General features: G+C 38.4%; 1 protein-coding gene across 1 annotated transcript in view; it reads right to left on the bottom strand.

Annotated features, from left to right (window-relative positions):
- Positions 1-17,693, bottom strand: part of LANCL1 (LanC like glutathione S-transferase 1) — a 43,148-nt gene extending 25,455 nt beyond the window's left edge. The window contains exons 1-3 of the mRNA XM_024763285.1: positions 17,661-17,693; positions 17,253-17,349; positions 13,725-13,842 (exon numbers count right to left, since the gene is read on the bottom strand). Coding sequence (XP_024619053.1) covers positions 13,725-13,842; positions 17,253-17,333 — 199 coding nt within the window. The 5' untranslated portion in view covers positions 17,334-17,349; positions 17,661-17,693. The remainder of the gene's footprint in view (positions 1-13,724; positions 13,843-17,252; positions 17,350-17,660) is intronic.
- Between the last annotated feature and the right edge of the window lie 3,254 nt (positions 17,694-20,947).

The following is a 20,947-nucleotide window of genomic DNA, read 5'->3' as shown; positions in this document are numbered from 1 at the left end:
GCCTGATCTAAAGGGACAGAAAGTACAGAGGGAACCATATTCTTCCTCTTCCCATTTCCTGCCTCTCTCCTCCCTCACTGGCTACTCAGACTGGGGAGAATTAGCAAAGTGTTCCCTATATATGTACCATGTTGAGCTTTCTGGGAGTCTCCCCACATCATGTGCTCTCTCTTCTCAATCATGTTTCTCATGTCATAATCCATTCTTTGGCTGTCCAGATGTTCTTTGAGTCTAGGGAGGTAAATTCAAATCGGGTGCAAGAAGGAAGCCCACTTTATGTCTAGGTCTAAACAGTATGCTCTTTATTCAGCTTTACCAGGTGTAAAGTCAATGTTACGAGCCCTGTCTCATTTCTGAGTTCACGCTCGATTGCATCAGAGGTTGAAGGGAAAGAGATGTGACTGACTCTTTTACATCCTAAAAGACATGAAATGAGTTGGATTCCCACCCTTTCCCCATTCCACCTAGTTATGTTTGTTATTGTTTTTAGTTTGCTTAGATGATAGCTAGAGTAGTAACAGGAGGCTACTCTCCATTCGTTCCTTCATTTGTTCATTCAACAATTTATTAAGCACCAACTATGGACCTGGCATTGTATTAACTGCTGAAGTTAATGGAATGAAAATGACAAGACAGGCCTCAGCCTCCTGGTGCTGTCCGTAAAAATCAAATGCTTAGATGTTTTCTTTCTTGACCTCTTCCTACTTCTTCTGATCTGTCTACAAACATTCTCATCCTGCTCTGTGCTTCACCCAAGCACACTGGTGATATCGAAACCCTCTAGCTGTTTCAAGCTTGTGTCTCAGCCATTTAAGATTACTGACAGCACAGTGATATCAGCACCATATAAAGTACAGGCACAAAGAAAGCAGGCGACATTCCTGGTGCATTCATCTGTCTAGCAGTCACTGTGAAGAGCTCTAATAGACCCGGTGTAGATCCATGCCACTGATGCCTTCTGTTTGTCCTAACAGTTTAGTGCTTCTCATAAAGGTGAAGGACACTTGGTCAGGGCTCAAATTAGACAATGAAATGCTGGCTCTGATGAAGAGCTACTTATAAGAATATCAAATTGCAAAGAAAAGACACCTGGCCAGTGCAGTTCCTTTCAAACAAGTCTGGTATCTGCAGAAACTAAGACCCACATGCTAAAGCTGTAGCTCAGAGGCTATACATTTGGCAGATCAGAGGAACAGCAGCTTGAAACACTTTAATAACTTGCATTTAGAGCGTGAGTTAATATTACTCTAGGGATTATGCTGCATATCCTCTTATTTAAAATGTTATCTAATACTTGAAAAGAGGAAATGTATGCCAATCTTAGCCTCATTAACTTTGTGAGTTGGTTATAGAAGATTGGGTCATGTCTTCTAGAACTAAAGCCCCTAGAGTCCTGTGTATATTTTTTAAGTGTGAGCTGATCATCATTTCTCTTGGGAATTATCATAGTTAAGAGTGGGAAAAAAATGCAATTAAATGAGGGCTAGCACTTTCCCTCATTCTCTCTTAAAGATACTAGTGAGATCAGCCATCCCTTGGGTTTACTTAACTTTCCTACTTTGTTATCTGTGAGGGAAGCGACCTTTCCTACTAAATGCTTACTTCAAACGCGAGAATACTTCATCTGCTCGTTTAATCCTTTATAACAGCAATTCCTCAACAGTGTTTCATGTTTTCCATTTTATAAAGCACTTTAAAATCTTCTCCACCCTAGAATAGATATACTTCAAACAAAACCCAGGTGGCAGGGGGCGTCATGCCCTCTGGTGAGTCCCCAGAGATCCCTGGACACCACCTACCATCACTTAATAGCTGGCCTTTAGATTTGATCTTAAGGGGCTTCCATGCCTGCTATTTTTCTACACTGTCTGTTATATGCACAGGCATAAAGAACCAAATGGCTTCCCTTAGCCCCCAAACTGGGATCACGCAGCAAAGAATTCTTGAAAATCTACCAGGATAGGATTAAGGCTAAAAAAGAACAACTCAATGCTTACTGCAGGTGTATGTCATACATCAAAACGATGATGCACTGCACTTCAGTGTATTAAATTTTATAAAGGAGGACTTCGGTGAAAAGAACTGAGGCTGTTTATTTCAAATATCGCTTATAAACAGTTGCAAGAGCTACTGATTGCTTTCAGACTAGGGGTACTATTTTACTCAAGAGGATCCTCAACATGCCTTTTCAAATACAAGCAATTATGAGGAAGAGCTTCTGTTTTGGCCGAGTTAATTTTCTATCCTGAAACCACACTGAATATATTAAATCAGGATTAGGAAGGGGAAAAACACATTCTATGGAACAATGCTGGAGATTACACTTTTCTAGCTGCCAATGCCCATAAATCTTTCTAGGGTTTCCTCTATGTCCAGTTCCAAACAACTTCTTCCTGTAGACATTTTAATAGTAATTACTGTTGCCTGTCTAACAAGCTATGTTTCCCTCTAGCATTCCAAATCCCTGTCATGTTTGAGCAGGGCTTATTCTAATATTTTTTCCTAAAACACTTAAAATTGACTAGTCATTAGCCATTTCTAAAAAGTTTGTATATCATGAGCATCATCATGTAGGTATCACTCAAATTATTCCATCTTACAGCTTATGTGTAGATCTTCTTCACTTACAAAATGCATGGAGTAAACCATAATGTAGGAGTGGAAAGTAACACACATACACACACACACTCACACTCTCATGGGGTAAAGAGCAGGGTTCTAAAGCCAGGCTTGCTGCCTTGAATCTTATCTTTGGCACTTACTAGCTGTGTAACCTTGAGCAAGGTACTCAGCTTCACTTTACTTCAGACATCTCATCTGTGAAATCAGGATGTGAACAGTATCCACACCACAGAGTTGTTTTGAGATTTAGATGTGTTATTTAATGCAAAGCACTTACATCAGTGCCTGGCATTAACATTAATTACTGGCATACATGCACACACCCCCTGGCTCCCATCATTCAAATGTCAATCCTATTAACATTTTATTAACAAGAATCATGTTTTAATCTTTACTCCTGTCTTTCCACAGTCAAATGATGACCACACTGCATACCGATGATCCCCATTCCTTTAGGAACCAAAATTCATTCAATCAATGTATTTTATGATTAAAGTATTGAATTCTTGTTTTTTGAACATTAATGTATAGTAATAATTTGTTAACTCTCAGTTACTAACTGAAAAATTGATTATTCATGACACTTCATTCCTGAATAAGTAACAGTGAGGATTTATGGTAATAACTGCTTCATTTGCCAATACGAGACAGCTGTGGGGTTTTAAAATTCTTCCCTCCTTTCCTTCCTAAGGGTCTCAAGGCATTTTACCTCTCTGCTGTGAATAAAAATAAAGGTAAAAGCCAAGAATACAGCTTATAAAACTGCACTATGACAACCCACATGTATAAATAAATATGCAGGCTTTGGAGAAGATGATGTCTGAATCCTATTAAAAGCTTATGTGAACCACTCCCATCACTCTATTATACCCTCTGGTTCATTTAAAAATAAAAGCCAACATTATTTCAGCTGTAAAATAGTTTGTGAAATGAATGTTAATTTTCTAAAGCAATGATTTGCTTCTTTTAAATTTCAACTTGAACTTGTATGTATCACCCTTACCAATAAAGCATTATATTGTTTTCTAAAGCACATACAACACACAAAGGTGCTCTAGCACACATTCCAATAAGGACCCTGTCACTAATTATCTCAATTTTTTATGGAAAACAAACAAACAAACAAACAGAAAATGGGAAAAAAATGACACGAGTCCAGTTTGAAGTACATATGTAACATTAAAAACATCTGGGTGCTTCCTCTCTTCAGTAAAACTCTTTCAAGATCAAGTGAGTAACTGAGAAAAATCTAGGCATAGCATGAATGAGGTATGATGAAGTTGGGCAGCCTAGCTATGTACTTTTCTTTAGAGTCATAAACCGGAAACACAGATGCATCATTATGGGGTGTACTATGGATTGATAAATGTTTCAAACACATTAAGGACTTTGAACTACAATCCTGCAGCCTGTGGAACAAAAAACACATTCACAGAAACATAGACAAGATGACAAGGCAGAGGGCTATGTACCAGATGAAGGAACAAGATAAAACCCCAGAAAAACAACTAAATGAAGTGGAGATAGGCAACCTTCCAGAAAAAGAATTCAGAATAATGATAGTGATGATGATCTAGGACCTCAGAAAAAGAGTGGAGGCAAAGATTGAGAAGATGCAAGAAATGTGTAACAAAGACCGAGAAGAATGAAAGAACAAACAAACAGAGATGAACAATACAATAACTGAAATGAAAAATACACTAGAAGGGGGCTTCCCTGGTGGCTCAGTGGTTGAGAGTCTGCCTGCCAATGCAGGGTACACGGGTTCGTGCCCCAGTCCGGGAAGATCCCACATGCCGCGGAGCAGCTGGGCCCGTGAGCCATGGCTGCTGAGCCTGTGTGTCCGGAGCCTGTGCTCCGCAACGGGAGAGGCCACAACAGTGAGAGGCCCGCGTACTGAAAAAAAAAAAAATACACAAGAAGGCATCAATAGCAGAATAACTGAGGCAGAAGAACGGAAAACTGACCTGGAAGACAAAATAGTGGAATTCACTGCTGCAGAAGAGAATAAAGAAAAAAGAATGAAAAGAAATGAAGAGAGCCTAAGAGACCTCTGGGACAACATTAAACACAACAACATTCACATTATAGGGGTCCCAGAAGGAGAAGAGAGAGAGAAAGGACCAGAGAAAATATGTAAAGAGATTATAGTCGAAAACTTCCCCAACATGGGAAAGGAAATAGCCACCCAAGTCCAGGAAGCACAGCGAGTACCATACAGGATAAACCCAAGGAGAAAAATGCCGAGACACATAGTAATCAAATTGGCAAAAATTAAAGACAAAGAAAGATTATTGAAAGCAGCAAGGGAAAAATGAAAGATAACATACAAGGGAACTCCCATGAGGTTAACAGCTGCTTTCTCAGCAGAAACTCTACAAGCCAGAAGGGAGTGACATGATATACTTAAAGTGATGAAATGGAAGACCTTACAACCAAGATTACTCTACCTGGCAAGGATCTCATTCAGATTATATGGAGAAATCAAAAGTTTTACAGACAAGCAAAAGCTAAGAGAATTCAGCACCACCAAACCAGCTCTACAACAAATGCTAAAGGAACTTCTCTAAGTGGGAAACACAAGAGAAGAAAAGGATCTACAAAAACAAACCCAAAACAATTAAGAAAATGGTCACAGGAACATACATATCATTACCTTAAACGTGAATGGATTAAATGCTCCAACCAAAAGACACAGGCTTCCTGAATGGATACAAAAACAAGACCCATATATATGCTGTCTCCAAGAGACCCACTTCAGACCTAGCGACACATACAGACTGAAAGTGAGGGGATGGAAAAACATATTCCATGCAAATGGAAATCAAAAGAAAGCTGGAGTAGCTATACTCATATCAGAAAAAATAGACTTTAAAATAAAGAATGTTATAAGAGACAAGGAAGGACACTACATAATGATCAAGGGATCAATCCAAGAAGAAGATATAACATTATAAATATATATGCACCCGACATAGGATCATCTTAGTACATAAGGCAAATGCTAACAGCTCTAAAAGAGGAAATCAACAGTAACACAATAATAGTGGGGGACTTTAACACCTCACTTACACCAATGGACAGATCATCCAAAATGACAGTAAATAAGGAAACAGAAGCTTTAAATACACAATAGACCAGATAGATTTAATTGGTATTTATAGGATATTCCATCCACAAACAGCAGATTACACTTCCTTCTCAAGTGCGCAAGGGAACGTTCTCCAGGATAGATCACATCTTGGGTCACAAATCAACTCTTAGTAAATTTAAGCAAATTGAAATCATATTAAGCATCTTTTCTGACCACAATGCTTTGAGACTAGAAATGAATTACAAGGAAAAAAATGTAAAAAATACAAACACATGGAGGCTAAACAATACGTTACTAAACAACGAAGAGATCACTGAAGAAATCAAAGAGGAAATTAAAAAATACCTAGAGACGAATGACAATGAAAACACGATGATCCAATACCTATGGGATGCAGCAAAAGCAGTTCTAAGAGGGTAGTTTATAGCTATAAAAGCCTACGTCAAGAAACAAAAATCTCAAGTAAACAATCTAACCTTACACCTAAAGGAACTAGAGAAAGAAGAACAAACAAAACACAAAGTTAGCAGAAGGAAAGAAATAATAAAGATCAGAGCAGAAATAAATGAAATAGAAACAAAGAAAACAATAGCAAAGATCAATAAAACTAAAAGCTGGTTCTTTGAGACGATAAACAAAGTCGATAAACCATCAGCCAGACTCATCAAGAAAAAGAGGGAGAGGACTCAAATCAATAAAATTAGAAATGAAAAAGGAGAAGTAACAACTGACCCTGCAGAAATACAAAGGATCATGAGAAACTACTACAAGCAACTCTCTATGCCAATAAAATGGACAACTTGTAAGAAATGGACAAATTTTTAGAAAGGTATAACCTTCCAACACTGAACCAGGAAGAAACAGAAAATATGAACAGACCAATCACCAGTAATGAAATTGAAACTTTGATTAAAAATCTTCCAACAAACAAAAGCTCAGGACCAGATGGCTTCACAGGTGAATTCTACCAAACATTTAGAGAAGAGCTAACACCCATCCTTCTCAAACTCTTCCAAAAAATTGCACAGGAAGGAACACTCCCAAACTCATTCTGTGAGGCCACCATCACCCTGATACCAAAACCAGACAAAGATACTACACAAAAAGAAAATTACAGACCAATATCACTGATGAATATAGATGCAAAAATCCTCAACAAAATACTAGCAAACAGAATCCAGCAACACATTAAAAGGATCATACAGGGCTTCCCTGGTGGCGCAGTGGTTGAGAGTCTGCCTGCCAATGCAGGGGATACGGGTTCGTGCCCCGGTCCGGGAAGATCCCACATGCCGCGGAGCGGCTAGGCACGTGAGCCATGGCCACTGAGCCTACGCATCCGCAGCCTGTGCTCCGCAACAGGAAGGGCCACAACAGTGAGAGACCCGCGTACCCCCCACCCCCCCAAAAAAAGGATCATACACCATGATCAAGTGGGATTTGTTCCAGGGATGCAAGGATTCTTCAAAATACACAAATCAATCAATGTGATACACCATATTAAGAAACTGAAGAATAAAAACCATATGATCATCTCAAAAGATGCAGAAAAAGCTTCTGACAAAATTCAACACCCATTTATGATAAAAACTCTCCAGAAAGTGGGCATAGAGGGAACCTACCTCAACATAATAAAGGCCATATACAACAAACCCACAGCAAACATCATTCTTAATGGTGAAAAACTGAAAGCATTTCCTGTAAGATCAGGAACGAGACAAGGATGTCCACTTTCACCACTATTATTCAACATAGGTTTGGAAGTCCTAGCCACAGCAATCAGAGAAGAAAAAGAAATAAAAGGAATGCAAATTGGAAAAGAAGAAGTAAAACTGTCACTGTTTGCAGATGACATGATACTATACATACAGAATCCTAAAAGTGCCACCAGAAAACTACTAGAGCTAATCAATGAATTTGGAAAAGTTGCAGGATACAAAAGTAATGCACAGAAATCTCCTGCATTCCTATACACTAATGATGAAAATTCTGAAAGAGAAATTAAGGAAACACTCCCATTTACCACTGCACCGAAAAGAATAAAATACCTAGGAAAAACCTACCTGGGGAGACAAAAGACCTGTATGCAGAAAACGATAAGACACTGATGAAAGAAATTAAAGATGATACCAACAGATGGAGAGATATACCATGTTCTTGGATTGGAAAGATCAATATTGTGAAAATGACTCTACTACCCAAAGCAATCTACAGATTCAATGCAATCCCTATCAAATTACCCACGGCATTTTTTATGGAACTAGAACAAATCATCGTAAAATTTGTATGGAGACACAAAAGACCCTGAATAGCCAAAGTGGCCTTGAGGGAAGAAAACGGAGCTGTAGGAATCAGACTCCCTGACTTCAGACTATACTACAAAGCTACATTAATCAAGACAATATGGTACTGGCACAAAAACAGAAACATAGATCAATGGAACAGGACAGAAAGCCCAGAGATAAACCCACACACCTATCGTCAACCAATCTATGACAAGGGAGGCAAGGATATACAATGGAGAAAAGAAAGCCTGTTCAATAAGTGGTGCTGGGAAAACAGGACAGCTACATGTAAAAGAATGAAATTTGAACACTCCCTAACACCATACACAAAAATAAACTCAAAATGGATTCAAGACCTAAATGTAAGACTGGACACTATAAAACTCTTAGAGGAAAACATAGGAAGAACACTATTTGACATAAATCACTGCAAGATCTTCTTTGATCCACCTCCTAGAGTAATGGAAATAAAAACAAAAATAAACAAATGGGACCTAATGAAACTTCAAAGCTTTTGCACAGAAAAGGAAACCATAAACAAGATGAAAAGACAACACTCAGAATGGGTGCAAGTATTTGCAAATGAATCAACAGACAAAGGATTAATCTCCAAAATATATAAACAGCTCAGGCAGCTCAATATTAAAGTAACAAATAACCCAATCCAAAAATGGGCAGAAGATCTAAATAGACATTTCTCCAAGGAAGACATACAGATGGCCAAGAAGCACATGAAAAGCTGCTCAACATCACTAATTATTAGAGAAATACAAATCAAAACTACAGTGAGGTGTCACCTCACTCCAATTAGAACGGGCATCATCAGAAAATCTAAAAATAACAAATGCTGGAGAGGGTGTAGAGAAAAGGGAACCCTCTCGCACTGTTGGTGGGAATGTAAATTGATACAGCCACTATGGAGAACAGTATGGAGGTTCCTTAAAAAACTAAAAATAGAATTACCATATGATCCAGCAATCCCACTACTGGGCATATACCCAGAGAAAACCATAATTCAAAAAGGCACATGCACCCTAATGTTCATTGCAGCACTATTTACAATAGCCATGGAAGCAACCTAAATGCCCATCAACAGACGAATGGATAAAGAAGTTGTCGTACATATATACAATGGAATATTACTCAGCCATAAAAAGGAACAAAACTGAGTCATTTGTTGAGTCGTGGATGGACCTAGAGACTGTCATACAGAGTGAAGTAAGTCAGAAAGGGAAAAACAAATATCGTATATTAACGCATGTATGTGGAACCTAGAAAAGTGGTACAGATGAGCCCCTTTGCAGGGCAGCAGTTGAGACACAGATGTAGAGAACAAACGTATGGACACCAAGGGGGGAAAACCACGGTGGGGGGGGGATGGGTGTGCTGAATTGGGCGATTGGGATTGACATGTATACACTGATGTGTATAAAATTGATGACTAATAAGAACCTGCAGTATAAAAAAGCAAACAAAAAGAACAACTAATACTAAACTTTCTTTGGGTTATTTGTATGGAAATATGTTAATAATAAATGTTTCAGATATTATATGAAATTTCTAAAAGTCTTATATGTTCTGGTATAATTTTATAAGTCATAATTCTAGTTATTACTTAAAATGTATATCTCAGAAAAAACTAAAAACAAAAAACAAATTAAGGACTTTATACCCTGAAAGAAGCAAACAAGACTTGAGAGGAAGCAGAAAGGGGAGGCAGAGAGCGGTTTAATCAAGCTGAGAAAACAATAATGTTTCCCAGTATCAAATTTAGAACCTGTTGTAGCCCCTTTCTAAATTGAAATTACACTTGGCTCTTCAAAAATTATTTATGATTTGGCATTTCTATAACACTTCCTTTCTATGGCAGGCTTTATGAAAAGACTATTACTTACTGCAATAAGCAAATGAACTTAAAAATGAATAAGAAATTTTCAGTCAAAATCAAATATCAATTTCCCTAGAAATATAGAGCAGGCATAATATTGCTTAGCAAATTTCAAATATTTATAGACATTGGTAAATTTATCCTTATAAAAATTCCCCTGAAGTGGGCAGAAGCTAGAGATCCTTTGGCAGACGAAAAAATTGTGTGTTGCTGACTAAATACTCTGTGCAAACAGAGGAACAAAAAAGGATCATTTTTTTTGTTATACAGGACTTATAGCAGAGATTGCTAGGTCTTACCCCCAAATCCATGTTCCTCTTTCCTTTAGTAACAGAACCTCAGGTAACAGACTACATTCACCATCCTTTCTTGCTAAAGGGTATGAATATGTGACTATGCTCCAGCCAATGCAAAGAAAGTAGAATTGAAATGCTGAGTGGGACTTCCAGGAAGTCTTTTTAAAGGGAGGAAATGCATTCATCTTTGCCTCTTTTTACTCCCTGCAGCCTTGAAAGGCCGATGTAATGGCTGTATATAGTCGCTATTTGGCCGAGGGTTAGAAGCTAGTGGCTGAGGGATGATGAAGCAGAAAGAAAGGAGCCTGGGTTCCTTTTGACATCCTGAGGCCATCATAGCAGCCCTGGACCCCCTCCCTCTGGCTTTCTTTTACATTAGAGAGAAAAAAAAAACAAAACTTCTATCTTATTTAAGTCACTGCAATTTTGATTATTTTGGGTATATGCAGCTGAACCCAATCCTATTCCAAAACCAAGCCTATCTGAATCAGCACAAATATCAGACCGTACTTCCATTGGGGAATGAAACTTAACAAAATAAGATGGTAATTTAAGGTTCTAGTTTTAACAATCATGTAGTTTCTCAAATAAACTATGTGTTGTATGCAAAAGCTTTCATTGCATACTGACAACAAATGCTTAATAAACATGAATGCTGAAGAAGAAAATAAAGTTTTAAAGGATTTCTAGAATTAGTATTTCCCAAAGTAATATTATTTTGGACAAGTTAATAAAAAGAGCAAATAATAAGTTAGTATTTATAGAAATATGACCCTAAATTTTGTGACAAAGTTAAAAATATATAATCTCCTTTTCCTCAAAACTACTACTTTTTGAAAGATAATGAAGGGACTTCCCTGGTGGCGCAGAGGTTAAGGATCCGCCTACCAATGCAGGGGACACGGGTTCGAGCCCTAGTCCGGGAAGATCCCACATGCCATGGAGAAACTAAGCCCGTGTGCCACAACTACTAAGACTGTGTACCACAACTGCTGAAGCCTGTGGGCCTGAAGCCCGTGCTCCGCAACAAGAGAAGTCACTGCAATGAGAAGCCTACACACTACAACAAAGAGTAGCCCCTGCTTGCCGCAACCAGAGAAAGCCCAGGCGCAGCAATGAAGACCCAACGCAGCCAAAAATAAATAATTAATTAATTTTTTTAAAAAAAAGAAAGATAATGAGGCACAAAAAGTAACATACAAAGTCACACATAATTATGTAAACACTGCTTTGAGACATAACACCAAGTATTTTTATTGTGTTAAGATGTTTGTGAATGTATTTTTGGTAATAGCAGTTATGAATAGATGATTCTTGATATAATATAATGGGAGGAAAAGGTATTATGATTTTCTGCGGTTGAATCAGCTTTAGTTTCTCATGCAACTCAGAGTTTTATGCTATTCAGATGGAACACTGCACAGGAAAGCATTTTACTTATCAAAACACTGGAGGAGACTTCATTTTACATGGGAACAATGGCTTTTTAACAGTGCTTGATGGGGAGACATTAGGAACCTTGCCTTGAAAGCCATTAGCAAATTTATCTAGAAAATTTTATGCTACGTCATGAACTAACCAGCAACTGAAGACATCCTAAACTGCTTTAGTGTGCCAGTTGCCCCTATGAGCTGCTTTCAGGAGACGGCAATGAGTATCATGGATACTGAAGCATAAAAAGTTGAAGGACATGGGCAATTCAAAGAAAATGATGCCAAAAACTCCATAGTGCCAAAAAAATTTAAACAAACTTGCATTTTACTTTGGAGTAACATTTTTTCTTTCTATTTCCAAGTAAATTTTAACTTTCTTCCTCAACTAGCCCTGCCAATAGAGGAGCTTTTCCTTACACTGCCAAACTATCAATTCAAACTTGAAATTGATCACCACTTCTTTTTCTCCTAAAGCAAGGTACCTTATACTATATAATAAATAATATAAGCTCACCTGAAGCAAGTGAGTTAGAGATTTAAGTCATTCTTTTTTTTTTTTTTTTTTTGCGGTACGCGGGCCTCTCACTGTTGTGGCCTCTCCCGTTGCGGAGCACAGGCTCCGTACACGCAGGCTCAGCGGCCATGGCTCACGGGCCCAGCCGCTCCGCGGCATGTGGGATCTTCCCGGACCGGGGCACGAACCCATGTCCCCTGCATCGGCAGGCGGATTCTCAACCACTGCGCCACCAGGGAAGCTCAAGTCATTCTTTTAACAATCAGTTATGGAATTAAATCTAGCCATCTGTCTCAGTTGTCCTGTTTTGTTCAAATCCTCATAATTTAAAATAAAGACCAGTAATGCTCATTAATGAGATTCATCTACCAATTACTGAGCAATTGGAAACAGCAGCTACTCAATAAATGACAGCTGTTGCTATAATGTCTCTTGAAGCAAAATACTTTCATTTTATTCTCACCTTAACATTTCTTGTGTTAAGCTTCTAAAATCTACAAAAATCATAAAACTGAACTATAAAAGGGAGGGTCCAACACTATTTTATTTTATAAAATACTTTTATTTTATAAAATACTAACCGTAAACGTCCCTGAGAGATTATCATTTTACTGATTTTATCTGCCTTCCCCATTCTCGTAAGAAATCACTTGCCATAACTGAGAGGATTGCTAAGAGACTGCTATTAGTAAATTCCTCTCAGAAAAGCTCTCAAAGTATGCTCTAAAGATGACCATCTACATCAAGACCACTGAGGCTTGCAAACTGCAGATTCCTGGCCTGTTCAAGACTACCGAAGCAGAATCTTGCTGTGAAGCCCAGGAACCTGCATGTTTATGATAAGCATCATTGCCTTAAAATCAAATCCAAACTCCTTAAGCTGAAAACCTATTCCTCCTTGTCTGCTTTTCAGAGTAACTGGGAAACACTAAGTCTCTAAATTGTGCTTTCTTCAAGACTAGAAAGCTGTCTATCTCTCTGTATTAGTAAGCTAGCTGCAGTTATTCAACTTTCCTTCTTTGGTTTCTCTCGCTCTCACTTTTTTGACATTTATGTACTATTTCCTCCCAAACTTTCTCAACTCCTCAATGACCAGTAAAACAGTGACTGTACACCAGCCAGCAACAACTATACTGGAGGATTAGTTCACGGAATCTATACTCTACCCTGAGTTCCTGTATGGATCCCTGTTATGTGGTAACGTTAAAAAAAAAAAAAAAAAAAAAAAAAGACAATTCTGGACATGTTTTATTTTCCATGGGCAAATTCCTCTGTTTCATGCACTGCATTTTGGGAATCTTCCCAACTCTTCCCACTGAAATTCCATCTCTGAATTAACTATGTAATGCTGAACATCAATTTTTCTCCAAGTATGGCAGCCATCCAAATTTGTCAGGCGTGAATTACAGGAATATGCTTACCCTGCCCTAAATTCTGAGCACTGTTAAAGATCCAGGTTAGGCTGAGAGCACAGCATTCTCCCCAGAAGCAATTACTCCTATGCAGATGCAGGAAGCATTTAAGGGTGCAGCATTCAGCCAGACAGCTCTCCTCTACCACGCTTATGCCAGTTCACAGTCAGCACTTCATACCTGCCCAGCCAGTGTAAACAGTGCTATCCCAAGGGTCTGCTGACTTTAGGCCTCTCTCCATTTGCTGAAGAAGCTCTCGAATCTTATTGTTCAGGCGTTGTGAGAACTCAGTAGTCAGCTGTAGGTATTAAAGGGAAAACAAATATCAAAAAATATGGGGCACTGGGTGTCCTGGACTATAGGCTATTAAAAATAGGAGGGTACTTCATTTCCACTTAAGCTACATTTTTTTTTGTCTAAGAGAAGTGGACAATTACTTTATTCTTAAACAAGAACAAATTAACAAAACTTAAAAGTACTACTGTGTTTTCTTACTCAAGTTGGGAAATATTTTTGATGTAACTTAAATGTTTTACATAAAATTTTTAGTTAAATACTAAAAAAGGCTGCCAATGATAAACTGGATCATAGTAATTTCCACCTACTAAGAATCATCTATTATTTAAACCAGTATTTTTTATTATAATAAGTCATTTTATTAAACTAAGCACAAAGCAGAAAATGTTTGCTGTTTTCAAGCCACTGGAGTTTTAGTATTCAAGCAGCAGCAACGTTAATCCCCTAAAGAAACATTCTAATTGCTTCTGTTATTTGAAAAATGAAGATAAACATTTATAAAAAATCCATTTATTAAAAATGTATAAACATTTTTAAAAAATTGTAGAAGTACCATAAGAAAAGCAAAAAAACCTCACAGATATCAGGAGCCTTCAGCAGAGTGGAAAGAACATCAGACTAAGTATCAAAAACCCATGCCCAGCACAGTGCCCAGAAAGCTTGGGGCCTCATAAATACTGCTCAGTGAATGAGCCCGGCTACATCCTTATCCACTATTAGCTGAGTGACCATGCTCAACCCATAACTCCTTTATGCTTCAGTTGCCTCTGTAAAGTCAGGATAATAATACCTGTCCCACCAGTTTCAAAAGGTGCATTGAGGATCAAATGAGATTGTGTCTCTCATGTCGTTTGCATTCAGGGATGTAAATGTTGATAGTTTTACTATTTTAAGCAGTCCAATGGTCTATAAAATGTAATAATTTGGATATAGGTTGAAAGCACACTGAGGCTGGGGTGTGGGGTTAGTGACATCCATATAAAGGCCCACAGATGTGGCACAAACGGTGAGGCATACCGAATAATTATGTTATTTGTTCTAAAAGTAACTGAAAAGTATTTTGAAAGTTCTGTAGACACTGAATGATGAAGTGTCTTAAAAGAGCATTTTAATGTATCCTTCAATATTTTTAGGAATCTGCTGTGATTCCCAGACTTGGATTTCACAAAGCAGTAAAACTGTAAAACAATGTTGGGGAACATTACAAGGATACAAGACATTTCATCACACAAGGACTGTAAAAACAAACCTAACTTATTTACTCCCTGTTAGCATCATAACCTCATTTTTTTAAAAAGGGCATTTAAAAACTGAAAAAAGTAGAAAAAGTAGTATCAGAATTATTAATAATAATAAAAGATATTAAGGTTTACTGATACTCTGAAGAGTATCTCTGATAAGGCAAATCAGATGATTAACCATATCTGGGTTATTTATTCTAAGCACCACTATGATCCATTATTTCACTATCTGAAGAAGAAACCAGTGTTTGATGGACATACTCCCTTTATTTAACAATGTCTGCCAAGGGGTTAAGATTTCAACAAGCCTTAAAAATACATTTTGTAAGGTAAAATATACTTCAGTATTGATATAAAAGGTCTATAAATCTCAACTAGATAGAAGAGTGCATCTACATAAGAACATGTCATATTCTGTTCATAGATCATGGATAATTTATCATCTTGCCTGGCCTTACTGTAAGCAACCAAGAATGATGAGAATGCCTCAGCCTCAAGAAGGGAAGTCACTTTCTATTTGGCACATAATTGCATTTAAGAAAAGTGAGCTGCCTAAGAATACTGATTGCTTGTAGCAGACCACAAAATTATTCAAACCTAGGAATAATTTGAAGAGTGTATAAAAACGCTTTTTTTCTGATAGATGCCAGGAAATAGAGCAGTTCCTTATTGAAATCTTTGCATTAACAAATTAAGGAGGACAGATCTTCAGGGTCCAGTCCTTGATGTTCAACATTAAACAATTTAAAAACTGGTAGGTTAATTTCTTTCTGGGATGGGTCCAAAAACCATGTGTTAGGCAATAAATTACACTATTATTTGGGGGCCAGAATTCAAATTTATGAACATTTTTTTTCTCCGTTAGAAACAGAGTTAAATTTATAAAAAGCATTTACTTTATAAACAGCCTAAATAGTGAGATACATTTTATTGAAGGCTGCTGTCATTAGGATCCATCCTCAAGTGTTCTCTTTGCCAAGTAAGCATGAAGCAGCAGGTCTTCCTCCAACAAGACAAGACAAATGCTTCAGCTTCAGGATCTGCAGAGCTGGGCAGAATGCAAGTCCAAATAGCCAAAAGGAAGCGATCTAACTTCAAGGTAATGATTACAGGCTTTGTTTAGGGAGTTCAATTCTGGTCTTAAAAGAATCAGATTGATTCTAGCTCCATATACATTTTGGCAGCCTTCTATCTTACAGCTCTTCTCCATCTCTTTCATTCCTCCTACCTGCATTACTCACCCAAGTTAATTTATAAATGACAAGTGTTTTAAGGAAAGAACCAACAGAATCACTGAAAGTTCACTTGGCAGATATGAAATCTCTAAGGCCCTTACATCACATGCAAAATGCTTTTCATATGGCTGATAAGCTTAGAAGAAATAAACTGGTAAAATTTAAAAAAAATGTGTGCACATTTAAAGATATCACTCTTCCAACCTAACTCACTCTTAGGATTTCTCAACTAGGTATTCTTAAAAAGAACTGTATTCCCTCTTAACAACTATATGCAGAGGCATGAGAAAACACAGGCTTCTGGTATCTCACATCCAGGTTCTCTTTCTTACACTGACTTGTGAGGTGCTCACCAGTTAAACTGACCAGTTTTATGTATTTATTTATTTTCCACTTGTGGGGATGTCCTGGGAAGAGTGGAAATGATACAAAGATTTCAGGGACTATGTCCCAAATCTCTCTTAGCACTTTCAGTTTTAAGATGTCTTCACCACATTCTGGTTTACTCTCGTCCTTACCCTGTCCATACGCCTGTTCAATCATAAAACAGTAACACGGCACCCATGAAATGCCATCAGGATTTCTCACCTCTCTTTAAAAAACAAACCAAAAGTGATCAAAAAATTCAAGATTACACAGAAAATTGCAGAGCCGCGAATTTTTATAATTTAGATATCAATGTTCGAGACTGTTTCAATTATTAATTATTGTTGATAATATTAACAGTGACTCCTTACAGAAGTTCAACATTTTGAGCTCAAATTGTATATTTTCACATATACTTTATATATTTAAAATATATTTTGTATGTTTATAGTGAAACTCTATTATATTTTTTAAAAAAGGATGCTCATCCCTTTCTTTCAGGCAAAACTGAACTTTCCAAACACTCGGGGCTGGAGGTAGGGGTGCAGGCAGATATTTCCCAAACTCACCCTCCCAGCAGAATCAAAGTAGCCTTCAGCCAGGGATTTGTTATAATCGGCATAAGGATTCGGGAAGGCCCTTTGCGCCATGATGCCAGAAACGAGCCTGCAGAACAGGGGAAAAGAAAATCTACGTTGAAATACGGGCCTCGGCCGAGTTGCAAAGGCGGCGGCCAGCGCCCCGGGAACACCTTCCTTCCAGTTCCCGGACCACTGCTTGGTCCTGGCGGTCCGAGCGGACCCCGGGCCCACCGCGGCCCAGCCGCTAGGGCGTGGCACCTCCGCAAGAAGGCTGCCAGGGCCCCGAACCCACAGCGAAGAATGCGACCCGTTTCGCACCCCACGTTCGCACTCTCGAGATTCAAAGTAACTACCACCCCAGGGTCCCTAAGCCCTGCACGGTCTCGGGCCACTCACCCCGCAGCCTCCGGACAAAAACAGAAGGGACGCTTTCACGGCCCACTTCCTGCCAGCTGGACCAATCAGAGCCTTCGCCACTCCGGAGGCCCGCCCCCTTCTCATTTTCACTTGTTAAAGAGACAGAAGTGTGGTTTCCAAAGGATGATACAGGGTGATGTAATTCTTGGAGGGCTGGAGTGGGGACATATGTTAGAATAATGTGCAGCTGTACCCAATATTTCCTACCTTTCTTCTCTTTAAAATTTTTTTAAAACAGTTAAGTAAACTAATATTAGTCCAGATGATTCATAAGAATTCAATTAAATTTTTTTTTTTAATCTGGAGGAGATAAAATGACTGCTTTGAGATCTGAATATATTCATAGTCCTACCGCTAGAACTGAATAAAATTGGGGAGGATTATATTTCTCCAGAGACTTGTCAAACTTTTTCTTTCATTTCTTAAAAAACAAACGAAACAAAACACCATCACTACCATCAGCAACAATAGTGACAAAAATCTTTGAAGATAATTCATGATAATTTAACCTCAAAGGCTCTCGGTGGATGTGAGTGGCCAAGGGCAAGGTATCAAATAGCAATTGTCAAAACTTTAAGGAAAATAACATGAAAACACACATCACAGCTCTTAAGAACTTTAAGCTCCTCCTTAGTCTAAATTAGATGGTAATACTGTATACCCAAGCCCTTTAAAAAGATAACAATGTCCAATAGAGCAGGATAACCAAAGCAATCAATTTCAATGTTTAACAGTCTCTAGTATTTGAAAAATTTTGCTTTCATTTACATTTAAATCCCACCTGGTACACATTAGGCCCATTCTGTTGCTCACAGAATTTTGAAGTTCTGTTAAATGGTCAGAAAGAGTCACGTTCTCTTTTCTTTCCTTCTCTCTTATTTCAAGGAAGGACCCTAGCCCCAAACCTCTTGTTAAAGCTCAATCCCTACCCCACCCCCACCTTGGCCCAAGCTTGTCCCTCTGTGACTGCCATCCCAAAGTCTACTTCTGACCCTGCTCTGGCTCAATTTGTTCTTTTGAACTGCTGCCCTCTTAGGATACTTTTTAGCTCCTTCACCAAATTCATGAAGGTTTAGTGGAAGCCCTCAGTGCATCTTAAGTTGGATACCCTTCCTATTTTAATAGATGGGTATATGGAGGAGAAACTCATAAGAGAGAAAAGGATAAGGAGTGAGAGGCATTTTTAATTATTTTTCTTTAATTATTAAAGGCTTACTATCAGTTTATCCTATTCACAATCTTTGAGCAATTAAAATCAGAGTGATACTGGAAGGGATGCTTTTTTGTTGTGGAAGCTGTCCTGTGTGTGTTTAGCAGCATCCCTGGCTCCTGCCCACTAGATGCCAGTAGCACCTTGCCCCCCTAAGTGGTGACAACTAAAAATGTTTCCATACATTGCCAAATACCAAATATCCCTGGGAGGACAGAGGGACAAAATTGACTCTGGTTGTGAACCACTGAGATACGTGGAAGACCATATTCTATCTCAATTTTTCCCTTAATTCCCATTTCCCACCCATTCCTCTCCTCCAGGAGGCAAACACCACAGTATGTATGGTTTACATAATCTTTGGAAAATATGTCATGGGTTGTGTAGGTATGCTTTTTTTTTTGCGATACGCGGGCCTCTCACTGCTGTGGCCTCTCCGGCCGCGGAGCACAGGCTCCGGACGCGCAGGCCCAGTGGCCACGGCTCACGGGCCCAGCCGCTCGGCGGCATGCGGGATCCTCCCGGACCGGGACACGAACCCGTGTCCCCTGCATCGGCAGGCGGACTCTCAACCACTGTGCCACCAGGGAAGCCCGGGTATGCATTTTTAATAAGTGGAGTAGTGCTATAAATAACTTGTGTTTTATATCTATTTGTGTTGCTCTATGTACACTTGGTTGTTTTAGATAATTGCATACTTAATATTTGCATAGTATGTCTCCACCTCATTTTGCTTATCCTTTCCCCCAAGGATGGGCATTGTTTCTAACTTCCACATCACAAATAATACAGTCAGGAATATCCAAGTACATGTTCTAAGAAGGATCTGGATGTGACGGTATCTGAGATATATACCAGAAGTAGATTGCTGGATCACAGAACATCCTCATACTTAATTTCCCCAGTACTGTTAGATTGCTTTCCAGAACTACTAGACAAGTGTATATTCTCTCCAATAGTACCTAATAGTTTCTGTCATTCCCATGTCCTCTCCAATGCTTGATATTATCTAGTGTTCTATTTTTTGCAATTCTAATGGACAACATGGAATCTCATTGATTGTTAAACTTTAAGTATTTTTGTAGCTAATAGTGTTGAGTTTTTCTTCATATACTCATTAGACATCTGACCTTTCCCTAAGATTTACCTACTATTATCTTTTACCCATTTTTCTTTTGGGATTGTATTATTTTCTTGTTGATTTGTAGCAGTTTTTCGTTTTGTTTTTGTTTTTTTGGAGGGAGAGGATATTCTAGCTATCAATCTCCTTTGGCTTTAGATGTTGTACATATCTTCTCATCTGTTAACTTTTTCTAAGGTAACCCTCGTTGAACCACAATTCTTCATTTTGATGAAGGAAAACCCATCCAATTTTAACATTGCAATTTATGGATTTAGCTTCATGTTCAAAAAGTCTTTATACATTCCTAGGCTGCAAAGATGACTTACATTTTGTTTTATTAGCTTTTTACTTTTTATGTTTAGGTCTTTGTCTGGAGTTCGCTTATGAATATAGTATAAGGCATGGATCCACACTTATTTTGGAAGGGTATAGAGTTGTTTTGAAAGTTCAGATATGGTCAAAGCATGACAAGTCCTCTGTTTGTTAATCAGAAAAACCCAAAGATTTGAAAGACTGGAAATCATATAAAATTCATTTCTTTCGTTCATTTTGTTTTGTTTTGTTTTAGAAGCAACCCAAAGAATTTCTCCTTGGTTCTGACTCAGAAGAAAAGTGATTGACACTGACATACTTGTATTAGCCTTCTAGGGCAGCCATAACAAAGTACCACCAGATTGGGTGGCTTAAACAACAGAAATTATTGTCTCACAATTCTGAGCTTGGAAATCCAAGATAAGGTGCCGGCAGTCTTGATCTCTTCTGAAGCCTCTCTCCTTTGCTTGCACGTGGTTGTCTTCTTCTGTGTCCTAACACGGTCTTCTCTTTGTATGTGTCTGCTACCTAATCTCTTCTTATGAGGACACCAGTCATATTGGATTAGGGCCTACCCTACTGACCTCATTTCACTGTAATTAGCTCCTTGAAAAACCTACA

This window comes from Neophocaena asiaeorientalis, unplaced genomic scaffold, assembly GCF_003031525.2.
Source record: "Neophocaena asiaeorientalis asiaeorientalis breed wild unplaced genomic scaffold, Neophocaena_asiaeorientalis_V1.1 scaffold86, whole genome shotgun sequence".
Taxonomy (NCBI): Eukaryota; Metazoa; Chordata; class Mammalia; order Artiodactyla; family Phocoenidae; genus Neophocaena; species Neophocaena asiaeorientalis.
Note: the sequence above shows the minus strand (reverse complement) of the source record. Positions and strands in the feature narration are given on the sequence as shown.